The sequence below is a fragment of the Anolis carolinensis genome, chromosome 2 (genome assembly GCF_035594765.1).
Source record: "Anolis carolinensis isolate JA03-04 chromosome 2, rAnoCar3.1.pri, whole genome shotgun sequence".
Classification (NCBI taxonomy): domain Eukaryota; kingdom Metazoa; phylum Chordata; class Lepidosauria; order Squamata; family Dactyloidae; genus Anolis; species Anolis carolinensis.
Window position 1 is genome coordinate 200,841,916 of NC_085842.1, and position 11,498 is coordinate 200,853,413.

At 47.1% G+C, this 11,498-nt stretch overlaps 2 protein-coding genes and 1 long non-coding RNA gene across 3 annotated transcripts; all 3 read left to right on the forward strand.

Moving 5' to 3' along the window:
* Positions 1-1,960: 1,960 nt before the first annotated feature.
* LOC134296475 (uncharacterized) lies at positions 1,961-3,088 on the forward strand. The gene is made up of 2 exons (XR_010003224.1): positions 1,961-2,507; positions 2,593-3,088. It is a non-coding gene; the product is annotated as an uncharacterized LOC134296475 (long non-coding RNA).
* Positions 3,089-5,173: 2,085 nt separating this feature from the next.
* On the forward strand, positions 5,174-7,142 carry LOC134296473 (uncharacterized). Its single transcript, XM_062971535.1, has 2 exons — positions 5,174-6,561; positions 6,647-7,142. Exon 1 carries the CDS (start codon positions 5,651-5,653, stop codon positions 6,434-6,436), a length of 786 nt encoding a protein of 261 aa, XP_062827605.1. The 5' UTR covers positions 5,174-5,650; the 3' UTR covers positions 6,437-6,561; positions 6,647-7,142.
* A 2,085-nt stretch (positions 7,143-9,227) lies between these two features.
* Positions 9,228-11,196, forward strand: LOC134296472 (uncharacterized). Its single transcript, XM_062971534.1, has 2 exons — positions 9,228-10,615; positions 10,701-11,196. Exon 1 carries the CDS (start codon positions 9,705-9,707, stop codon positions 10,488-10,490), a length of 786 nt encoding a protein of 261 aa, XP_062827604.1. The 5' UTR covers positions 9,228-9,704; the 3' UTR covers positions 10,491-10,615; positions 10,701-11,196.
* Positions 11,197-11,498: the final 302 nt, after the last annotated feature.

Genomic DNA, 11,498 nt, shown 5'->3' on the forward strand with positions numbered 1-11,498 from the left:
ATGCATAGGGGTACTGGGATAACAATACAAAAGGTTTGCTAGGGTAGATCCTCTCTCACCCAGACTCAGCCCCCCCCCCCCCCCGAACCAAAATCCTGGCTACCCTACTGCTTTGAGCAGTGGTGATTGGTGGCTTTCATGTCAGTAAGGCAAGAAATCCACTCTGGGTTGTGGTCCAAACTTTAAAGATGCTGAATGAAATTGGTGGTAGGGTCCAGCACCTTGGATTATGCATTTAAAGTCTTTACCTAAACCCAGAAAGGATTCACTGCCTTAATGACATGGAAGGTGGCAGTTGTGACTGTTCATGAGTGCCCTACACAAGAATAAGGCAAACACGAGGCATCAGGATAGAAAACACCCATCTGTGGTTCTTAGAGAAAACATTTTTTCCCATTCCTGGTGAGTCCCTTCATGTCTTCAATGCGATGTTCTACTACTTTCTAGCTTGAAGCTTCCCCATTGAGTCACTCAAAACTCTGCTTTGGAGGGCTTCTCGGCCTTCTGGAGCAGACATAGATAAAGTAAAGGGACTACCCAGTCCTCTGGAGCATGCAGGAAATCAACCTTTTCCAAGATGGAACAGCAAGCTTCTTCCAAGAGACCAAAGGTCCACTGAGATAGGCTATGGAAAGTCAACATGGGGTCATGGTAGATGTGTTGAATTATAAAATCCTTGAGTAGAATTGTCTTGACTTGAAAGCACATTAAGAACAAAGGTAATTTCCACATTACTAATAATATACTTTATTTATATTCCGCTCTATCTTCCCAAGGGGACTCAGCGTATTACAGAACACATATACGGCAAAGATTCAATGCCGTTATACAATTAACAAGGACAGACAATACATAAACAGAGGTAAAGGCTTTTCCATCTTTTCCATTTCCAGCATCTAAAGACTGTGCTCGACTCCAGCTACTGGGGGAGGGGTCTGTGTGTCCTTTTGCACCATCTTTGTTATCCATAGACGTCCTCCTGATCAAATTGCTGGCATGTCCTTATGGGGACCTTTTATTACCTCCCCACTAAAGTGGTACCTATTTATCTACTCACATTTCTGTTTTTGATTTGCTATGTGGGCATGGAGCTGGGGCTGATGGCGGGTGCTCACCCCGACCCAGGCTTAAACTACCAACCTTTTAATCTGCAAGATTTTCTGCAGTATAGTCGTTTAACCCACTGTGCTAAGCCCGACCCCTTGACACAGAGTGAGAAAACGAAACCTCTCGTATTTTCTTACTATGGCAGACATATTTAGCATGCTGTCTTCTTTAGCTATAAAACTAAGGCTGGATCTATACTGCCATATAATCCAGACTATCAAAATAGATAATCCACATTATCTGTTTCGAAGTGGATTATATTAGTCTACATTGCCATATAATGCAGTTCAGAGCAGATCATTTGGATTTTATATAGCAGTGTAGAAGGTGCCTAAGGGAGAAAAGGACTCAATGGGATTTTCAGGGAATTTGATTTTTCTATTGGACTAGAAGTGAGGAAACTACGTTTCACATCTTCTTGAGGCTTTGAGACTTATTGGGTGGTCTTAGGCCCATCATGATTTTTCATCCTCCTTCTCATCACCTGGTTGTTATGAGAATAAAAAAATGAAGGAAAGTAACCAGTAACCATGAACTTTGAGAAAAGGCAGTGCATATATATTTTAAAAATAGCAGCTTTGATATAAGCCCTAACTACAGCTTGCTACAAGAAATCCCCTGTTCCTGCAGAGAACATTTTTATTGCTAGTTATAATCCAGAGTAGTGGGAAGATGGGAAATTGGACCTTGGCAGACTACAGCTAGGCCCAGCATGGTGTAATATTTACTGAAAACCAATTCACTCAACAGGGATTAGTTTATTGTCTATTTCTGCTGCTCTCTTAACAGATTCAAGGGAGAAAATAAAGCTATCATCACCACCACTGTCATCATGAGCAGAAGACCAAGATGGTTCATGTTATGATTGAGCCTCATGGCTCTGTTACTGACAGACGTGGGCGTAAGACTCCTCGAGAGTCAGATACTCTCGAGGAGCGAGAGAGAAAAAGACTGCGAGACATATTTGCAGCACCATCTGACGAAGAGTCTTTCGAGGGGTTTACGGAGAGAATGGAGGAGGGGCTGGTTAGCTCGGAGGAGGATGAGATGGATTGGACTCGGGTAAGGGAGGAATTGGGTGCCACTGGCCATGATGGGATAGAAGATGAATGGGGACCTTCAGGATTAGACCCATGGCTTAGCTGGAGGGATGGGACGGGATCCACAGCTGGAGATGCTGTTGGGCGTAGTCAGAGGTGTTCCAGCTCTGACGAGGAAAGTGATGAGGAAACGCCCGGGTTAAGGAGGACAGCTGACAGTGATGAGGATTTGTAACTGGCATAAAATGGGGCTTGGGAGCAATTGCAAATTGCGTTGGGCAAGGTAATCTGGACAAACGCTTGGGATCTGTGTGTGTGGGACGCTTTCCTGAAGACTGGTGTGTTTTCCTGTGCTGAGACGTAAGTGGTTTTGGAATTCAGGGTCAGACGGCGGGAGGAATTGTGTGGGCATTTGTTTGTGCAAACCTGTGCTTACTCTTATTAGCTTGACCTTCCGTCGTCTTCTTGACGGACGCCATCTCCTGCTTTGAAAACTCGGACTGAACTGACCACGGCTTGTCTTCCCCCCTTCTTGGACTTGGAAAACTACAAACGTCTGCTTCTGGCTTTGATCTACGGAACGGAACTGGTCTACTCTACTGCTACAATCCTTGGCTGATCTGCTCGTGTTGGAAATCCTGTCTGCTGTGTGTGTGTGGGAGCGACGCAAGTTACTCTAAGCACAGTGTTGGCAGCAGAGAGGAATCTGCTGCCAATTAGTTGCATTCTTTGTATCTTTTGTTCCTTGGCTTTCGTTTTGTTTATCTTCAGGCTGAAGCAAGCAGTTTGTTTTTACCCGGATTAAACTCCGGTTTAATCCGGTTTATCTTTTGAACATTTACTTTTGTCCCTTTTTGCTCCTAAAGGCAAATACTGCCTGGCCCTTGTGTTTTACGGGCATTTTTTGAGTTCTGTAATCTAATAAACTCTGTTACTTTGAATCTTGTGGCGTTCTGTCCTTGACAGATTGCCCAACGCCCATAAAAAGTTTATTGCAGCAATAAACCCGTCAGGAAGACGATGGATGAGTTAAGGGCCAAATTTGACCAATTGCAGACGGCTTTTATCGTTAGCCAAACAGCTCATGCTGTGAAAGGACATGTTTTGACTCCTGAACGCTTTGACGGAACCAGGTGCAAGTTGCCAACCTTTTTGGCACAAGTGGAGCTTTATTTTTCTCAGCTCAGTGCTCATGCTTTTCCTACAGACACTAGCAAGGTGGCCTTTATTTTGAGTTTGTTGACCGGTCCCGCAGGACAATGGGCCACTAATTTAATTTTGGGAAATGACCCAGTCAAGGACAATTTGAATAATTTCAAAAAGTTGTTAACTGATACTTTTGGGGATCCTCTCCGCACGGAGAACGCTGGGTGGGCTCTGTATCGGTTGAAACAGGGAAAGGGGACTGTTAGTTTAACCTGTATCGCCACCAGCTGGATTGGGGGGAAAATGCATTCATGCTTTTATTTACTGCCGGGTTAAGTGATATGCTCCAGGATGAATTAGCACGCTTGGAGCCGGCTGAAAGTTGGGACGCCTTAGTAGCTAAGGTGCTGCGTTTAGACGCAAGGTTCGAGGCTCGTAAACACTCAAAAGCAATGTGTGCACCACCCAAGCATGTAACCAGGGCACCTGTGGTGATGGGGGAAGAGCCTATGGAGCTTGGGGTCTTTAAAAAGCTGTCTACAGAGGAAAAGAGCCGTAGGAGGCAGCTGGGCTTGTGTTTATACTGTGGGAATGCTGGGCATTTTGCCAAAGATTGTAATGTGAAACCTTCCCAGCTTTCGGGAAAAGGCCAGCCCTAGTGCGACGTGAGTCCAACGCACTAGGGCTCCTCAAGCAGTCAACCGAGGGGAGGAAGCATGTTTTCGTACCCATTACATTATCTGTTGGGGGAAGGGAACTTGTTTCTACTTTGGCACTGCTGGACTCAGGGGCTACGGTCTCTTATGTAGATATTGAGTTTGCTAAGAAGCATGGCATTCCTAGAGTGCGCAAGGCATGCGACGTGTGGGTGGAAGGAGCAGATGGGAGACTGCTGGAGACTGGGGTGGTTAACCATGAAACCTCAGCAGTAATGTGGGAGGTGCAGGGAGTAACGGGAACGTTTGTGTGGGATATTACGAGCTTGCCTAGATATGATGTGATCCTGGGGATGGATTGGCTAGCTGTAGTAAACCCACAAGTAGATTGGGCGACACGTAAAGTGATCTTAAAGAGGCAGGATTGTTGCACTCTAAATGTTACTCATTCTGATATGGAGGGAGTGCCTGCTGAGTATGGGGAGTTCTCTGATGTATTTTGTAAAAAAGAAGCGGACAAATTACCACCGCACAGGCCATATGATTGCGCCATCAAGTTGGCAGAAGGTGCGAAATTGCCAGCAGGGAGGCTGTATGCCTTGACTGTACCGGAAAGGCAAGCTTTGCGGGAGTTTCTAGATGAAAATTTAGCCAAGGGGTTTATTCGCCCATCTAGTTCTCCAACTGCGGCACCAGTATTCTTTGTAGCCAAAAAGACTGGGGAACTTAGGCTGGTCTGCGACTATCGGATCCTAAACAAATACACCATTCGGGATAGGTACCCGCTCCCTTTAATCTCGGAACTGTTATCAAGGGTGCAAGGGGCTAAGGTCTTTACCAAGCTTGACCTGCGGGGGGCCTATAACTTAATCCGTATACGGGAAGGGGATGAATGGAAGACGGCATTTAACACGTGTTTCGGATGCCACGAGTTCCGAGTCATGCCTTTTGGGCTTTGTAATGCTCCTGCGGTCTTCCAGAGGTTCATGAACGATGTGTTCAGGGACCTAATTGACCAATTTTTAGTGATTTATTTGGATGATATCTTGATTTTTTCTAAGGACGAGAAAGAACATCGTCAACATGTCAAGCAGGTTCTGCACCGACTGCGGGCTAATGGGCTTTTCGCCAAGGCTTCCAAGTGCGTCTTTCATGTGCCTGAAGTGGAGTTCCTAGGTCATGTAGTGTCAGGTAGGGAACTTAAAATGGACCCACATAAGGTTGACTTGTATTTGGGTGGTGGTGGATTTATTTAGTAAACTGGCTCATTTTATTCCTTGTTCAACCATTCCGGCGGCCCCTACGTTGGCCTTACTATTTACTAAGCACATCTATCGTTTGCACGGAGCACCCGAGGTGATTATTTCAGATAGGGCTCCGCAATTTGTGTCACGCTTTTGGAAACACTTCCATGAGTGCTTGGGGACTAAGTTAAACGTTTCTTCAGCCTTTCATCCGCAAACGGATGGACAGTCGGAACGGGTTAATGGGCTCTTAGAGCAGTATTTGCGTTGTTTTTGTTTAGATCAACCCACGGCTTGGGTGAAGTGGTTACCGGTGGCGGAATTTGCTTACAACAATGCGGTGCACACGTCTAGTCAGCATACGCCATTTGAGCTAACTTATGGTTTTCACCCACGGGGAGGTGTGGCGCCGTCGACCAATGTGGTCTCTTCGGACCCTGTGTACCGCTCTACGGAAATGGCTGCATTGCATGATGTTGCCCGTCGCTTACTGTTGGAAGCTAAGGCAACGCAGAAGACTCAGGCTGACCGCCACAGGCAGGCAGGGGAGGAGTTGGAAGAAGGGGATTTGGTGTGGTTATCTTCCAAACATATTAAACAGGCTGGGGGAAAGTTTGCGCCTCGGTATTTGGGTCCCTTTCCTATCGTTAAAAAGATATCTTCCGTTGCGTTTCGTTTGCGTTTGCCGTCTAGTTTAAAGGTCCATCCAGTCTTTCATCGTTCGCTGTTGAAACTTGATACCTCTAGTCGTCGTGGTGCTATAGCGGAGGGTATCACTGCCACTTCTCCGCCATCGGGGGAGGAGGCCTTTGTGAGAGGAGATAGTGTTATGATTGAGCCTCATGGCTCTGTTACTGACAGACGTGGGCGTAAGACTCCTCGAGAGTCAGATACTCTCGAGGAGCGAGAGAGAAAAAGACTGCGAGACATATTTGCAGCACCATCTGACGAAGAGTCTTTCGAGGGGTTTACGGAGAGAATGGAGGAGGGGCTGGTTAGCTCGGAGGAGGATGAGATGGATTGGACTCGGGTAAGGGAGGAATTGGGTGCCACTGGCCATGATGGGATAGAAGATGAATGGGGACCTTCAGGATTAGACCCATGGCTTAGCTGGAGGGATGGGACGGGATCCACAGCTGGAGATGCTGTTGGGCGTAGTCAGAGGTGTTCCAGCTCTGACGAGGAAAGTGATGAGGAAACGCCCGGGTTAAGGAGGACAGCTGACAGTGATGAGGATTTGTAACTGGCATAAAATGGGGCTTGGGAGCAATTGCAAATTGCGTTGGGCAAGGTAATCTGGACAAACGCTTGGGATCTGTGTGTGTGGGACGCTTTCCTGAAGACTGGTGTGTTTTCCTGTGCTGAGACGTAAGTGGTTTTGGAATTCAGGGTCAGACGGCGGGAGGAATTGTGTGGGCATTTGTTTGTGCAAACCTGTGCTTACTCTTATTAGCTTGACCTTCCGTCGTCTTCTTGACGGACGCCATCTCCTGCTTTGAAAACTCGGACTGAACTGACCACGGCTTGTCTTCCCCCCTTCTTGGACTTGGAAAACTACAAACGTCTGCTTCTGGCTTTGATCTACGGAACGGAACTGGTCTACTCTACTGCTACAATCCTTGGCTGATCTGCTCGTGTTGGAAATCCTGTCTGCTGTGTGTGTGTGGGAGCGACGCAAGTTACTCTAAGCACAGTGTTGGCAGCAGAGAGGAATCTGCTGCCAATTAGTTGCATTCTTTGTATCTTTTGTTCCTTGGCTTTCGTTTTGTTTATCTTCAGGCTGAAGCAAGCAGTTTGTTTTTACCCGGATTAAACTCCGGTTTAATCCGGTTTATCTTTTGAACATTTACTTTTGTCCCTTTTTGCTCCTAAAGGCAAATACTGCCTGGCCCTTGTGTTTTACGGGCATTTTTTGAGTTCTGTAATCTAATAAACTCTGTTACTTTGAATCTTGTGGCGTTCTGTCCTTGACAGATTGCCCAACGCCCATAAAAAGTTTATTGCAGCAATAAACCCGTCAGGAAGACGATGGATGAGTTAAGGGCCAAATTTGACCAATTGCAGACGGCTTTTATCGTTAGCCAAACAGCTCATGCTGTGAAAGGACATGTTTTGACTCCTGAACGCTTTGACGGAACCAGGTGCAAGTTGCCAACCTTTTTGGCACAAGTGGAGCTTTATTTTTCTCAGCTCAGTGCTCATGCTTTTCCTACAGACACTAGCAAGGTGGCCTTTATTTTGAGTTTGTTGACCGGTCCCGCAGGACAATGGGCCACTAATTTAATTTTGGGAAATGACCCAGTCAAGGACAATTTGAATAATTTCAAAAAGTTGTTAACTGATACTTTTGGGGATCCTCTCCGCACGGAGAACGCTGGGTGGGCTCTGTATCGGTTGAAACAGGGAAAGGGGACTGTTAGTTTAACCTGTATCGCCACCAGCTGGATTGGGGGGAAAATGCATTCATGCTTTTATTTACTGCCGGGTTAAGTGATATGCTCCAGGATGAATTAGCACGCTTGGAGCCGGCTGAAAGTTGGGACGCCTTAGTAGCTAAGGTGCTGCGTTTAGACGCAAGGTTCGAGGCTCGTAAACACTCAAAAGCAATGTGTGCACCACCCAAGCATGTAACCAGGGCACCTGTGGTGATGGGGGAAGAGCCTATGGAGCTTGGGGTCTTTAAAAAGCTGTCTACAGAGGAAAAGAGCCGTAGGAGGCAGCTGGGCTTGTGTTTATACTGTGGGAATGCTGGGCATTTTGCCAAAGATTGTAATGTGAAACCTTCCCAGCTTTCGGGAAAAGGCCAGCCCTAGTGCGACGTGAGTCCAACGCACTAGGGCTCCTCAAGCAGTCAACCGAGGGGAGGAAGCATGTTTTCGTACCCATTACATTATCTGTTGGGGGAAGGGAACTTGTTTCTACTTTGGCACTGCTGGACTCAGGGGCTACGGTCTCTTATGTAGATATTGAGTTTGCTAAGAAGCATGGCATTCCTAGAGTGCGCAAGGCATGCGACGTGTGGGTGGAAGGAGCAGATGGGAGACTGCTGGAGACTGGGGTGGTTAACCATGAAACCTCAGCAGTAATGTGGGAGGTGCAGGGAGTAACGGGAACGTTTGTGTGGGATATTACGAGCTTGCCTAGATATGATGTGATCCTGGGGATGGATTGGCTAGCTGTAGTAAACCCACAAGTAGATTGGGCGACACGTAAAGTGATCTTAAAGAGGCAGGATTGTTGCACTCTAAATGTTACTCATTCTGATATGGAGGGAGTGCCTGCTGAGTATGGGGAGTTCTCTGATGTATTTTGTAAAAAAGAAGCGGACAAATTACCACCGCACAGGCCATATGATTGCGCCATCAAGTTGGCAGAAGGTGCGAAATTGCCAGCAGGGAGGCTGTATGCCTTGACTGTACCGGAAAGGCAAGCTTTGCGGGAGTTTCTAGATGAAAATTTAGCCAAGGGGTTTATTCGCCCATCTAGTTCTCCAACTGCGGCACCAGTATTCTTTGTAGCCAAAAAGACTGGGGAACTTAGGCTGGTCTGCGACTATCGGATCCTAAACAAATACACCATTCGGGATAGGTACCCGCTCCCTTTAATCTCGGAACTGTTATCAAGGGTGCAAGGGGCTAAGGTCTTTACCAAGCTTGACCTGCGGGGGGCCTATAACTTAATCCGTATACGGGAAGGGGATGAATGGAAGACGGCATTTAACACGTGTTTCGGATGCCACGAGTTCCGAGTCATGCCTTTTGGGCTTTGTAATGCTCCTGCGGTCTTCCAGAGGTTCATGAACGATGTGTTCAGGGACCTAATTGACCAATTTTTAGTGATTTATTTGGATGATATCTTGATTTTTTCTAAGGACGAGAAAGAACATCGTCAACATGTCAAGCAGGTTCTGCACCGACTGCGGGCTAATGGGCTTTTCGCCAAGGCTTCCAAGTGCGTCTTTCATGTGCCTGAAGTGGAGTTCCTAGGTCATGTAGTGTCAGGTAGGGAACTTAAAATGGACCCACATAAGGTTGACTTGTATTTGGGTGGTGGTGGATTTATTTAGTAAACTGGCTCATTTTATTCCTTGTTCAACCATTCCGGCGGCCCCTACGTTGGCCTTACTATTTACTAAGCACATCTATCGTTTGCACGGAGCACCCGAGGTGATTATTTCAGATAGGGCTCCGCAATTTGTGTCACGCTTTTGGAAACACTTCCATGAGTGCTTGGGGACTAAGTTAAACGTTTCTTCAGCCTTTCATCCGCAAACGGATGGACAGTCGGAACGGGTTAATGGGCTCTTAGAGCAGTATTTGCGTTGTTTTTGTTTAGATCAACCCACGGCTTGGGTGAAGTGGTTACCGGTGGCGGAATTTGCTTACAACAATGCGGTGCACACGTCTAGTCAGCATACGCCATTTGAGCTAACTTATGGTTTTCACCCACGGGGAGGTGTGGCGCCGTCGACCAATGTGGTCTCTTCGGACCCTGTGTACCGCTCTACGGAAATGGCTGCATTGCATGATGTTGCCCGTCGCTTACTGTTGGAAGCTAAGGCAACGCAGAAGACTCAGGCTGACCGCCACAGGCAGGCAGGGGAGGAGTTGGAAGAAGGGGATTTGGTGTGGTTATCTTCCAAACATATTAAACAGGCTGGGGGAAAGTTTGCGCCTCGGTATTTGGGTCCCTTTCCTATCGTTAAAAAGATATCTTCCGTTGCGTTTCGTTTGCGTTTGCCGTCTAGTTTAAAGGTCCATCCAGTCTTTCATCGTTCGCTGTTGAAACTTGATACCTCTAGTCGTCGTGGTGCTATAGCGGAGGGTATCACTGCCACTTCTCCGCCATCGGGGGAGGAGGCCTTTGTGAGAGGAGATAGTGTTATGATTGAGCCTCATGGCTCTGTTACTGACAGACGTGGGCGTAAGACTCCTCGAGAGTCAGATACTCTCGAGGAGCGAGAGAGAAAAAGACTGCGAGACATATTTGCAGCACCATCTGACGAAGAGTCTTTCGAGGGGTTTACGGAGAGAATGGAGGAGGGGCTGGTTAGCTCGGAGGAGGATGAGATGGATTGGACTCGGGTAAGGGAGGAATTGGGTGCCACTGGCCATGATGGGATAGAAGATGAATGGGGACCTTCAGGATTAGACCCATGGCTTAGCTGGAGGGATGGGACGGGATCCACAGCTGGAGATGCTGTTGGGCGTAGTCAGAGGTGTTCCAGCTCTGACGAGGAAAGTGATGAGGAAACGCCCGGGTTAAGGAGGACAGCTGACAGTGATGAGGATTTGTAACTGGCATAAAATGGGGCTTGGGAGCAATTGCAAATTGCGTTGGGCAAGGTAATCTGGACAAACGCTTGGGATCTGTGTGTGTGGGACGCTTTCCTGAAGACTGGTGTGTTTTCCTGTGCTGAGACGTAAGTGGTTTTGGAATTCAGGGTCAGACGGCGGGAGGAATTGTGTGGGCATTTGTTTGTGCAAACCTGTGCTTACTCTTATTAGCTTGACCTTCCGTCGTCTTCTTGACGGACGCCATCTCCTGCTTTGAAAACTCGGACTGAACTGACCACGGCTTGTCTTCCCCCCTTCTTGGACTTGGAAAACTACAAACGTCTGCTTCTGGCTTTGATCTACGGAACGGAACTGGTCTACTCTACTGCTACAATCCTTGGCTGATCTGCTCGTGTTGGAAATCCTGTCTGCTGTGTGTGTGTGGGAGCGACGCAAGTTACTCTAAGCACAGTGTTGGCAGCAGAGAGGAATCTGCTGCCAATTAGTTGCATTCTTTGTATCTTTTGTTCCTTGGCTTTCGTTTTGTTTATCTTCAGGCTGAAGCAAGCAGTTTGTTTTTACCCGGATTAAACTCCGGTTTAATCCGGTTTATCTTTTGAACATTTACTTTTGTCCCTTTTTGCTCCTAAAGGCAAATACTGCCTGGCCCTTGTGTTTTACGGGCATTTTTTGAGTTCTGTAATCTAATAAACTCTGTTACTTTGAATCTTGTGGCGTTCTGTCCTTGACAGATTGCCCAACGCCCATAAAAAGTTTATTGCAGCAATAAACCCGTCAGGAAGACGATGGATGAGTTAAGGGCCAAATTTGACCAATTGCAGACGGCTTTTATCGTTAGCCAAACAGCTCATGCTGTGAAAGGACATGTTTTGACTCCTGAACGCTTTGACGGAACCAGGTGCAAGTTGCCAACCTTTTTGGCACAAGTGGAGCTTTATTTTTCTCAGCTCAGTGCTCATGCTTTTCCTACAGACACTAGCAAGGTGGCCTTTATTTTGAGTTTGTTGA

Coding starts and splice junctions, on each gene's coding strand:
- LOC134296473 (XM_062971535.1), top strand. CDS start 5,651: ATGGCTGCATTGCATGATGTTGCCCGTCGCTTACTGTTGGAAGCTAAG.
- LOC134296472 (XM_062971534.1), top strand. CDS start 9,705: ATGGCTGCATTGCATGATGTTGCCCGTCGCTTACTGTTGGAAGCTAAG.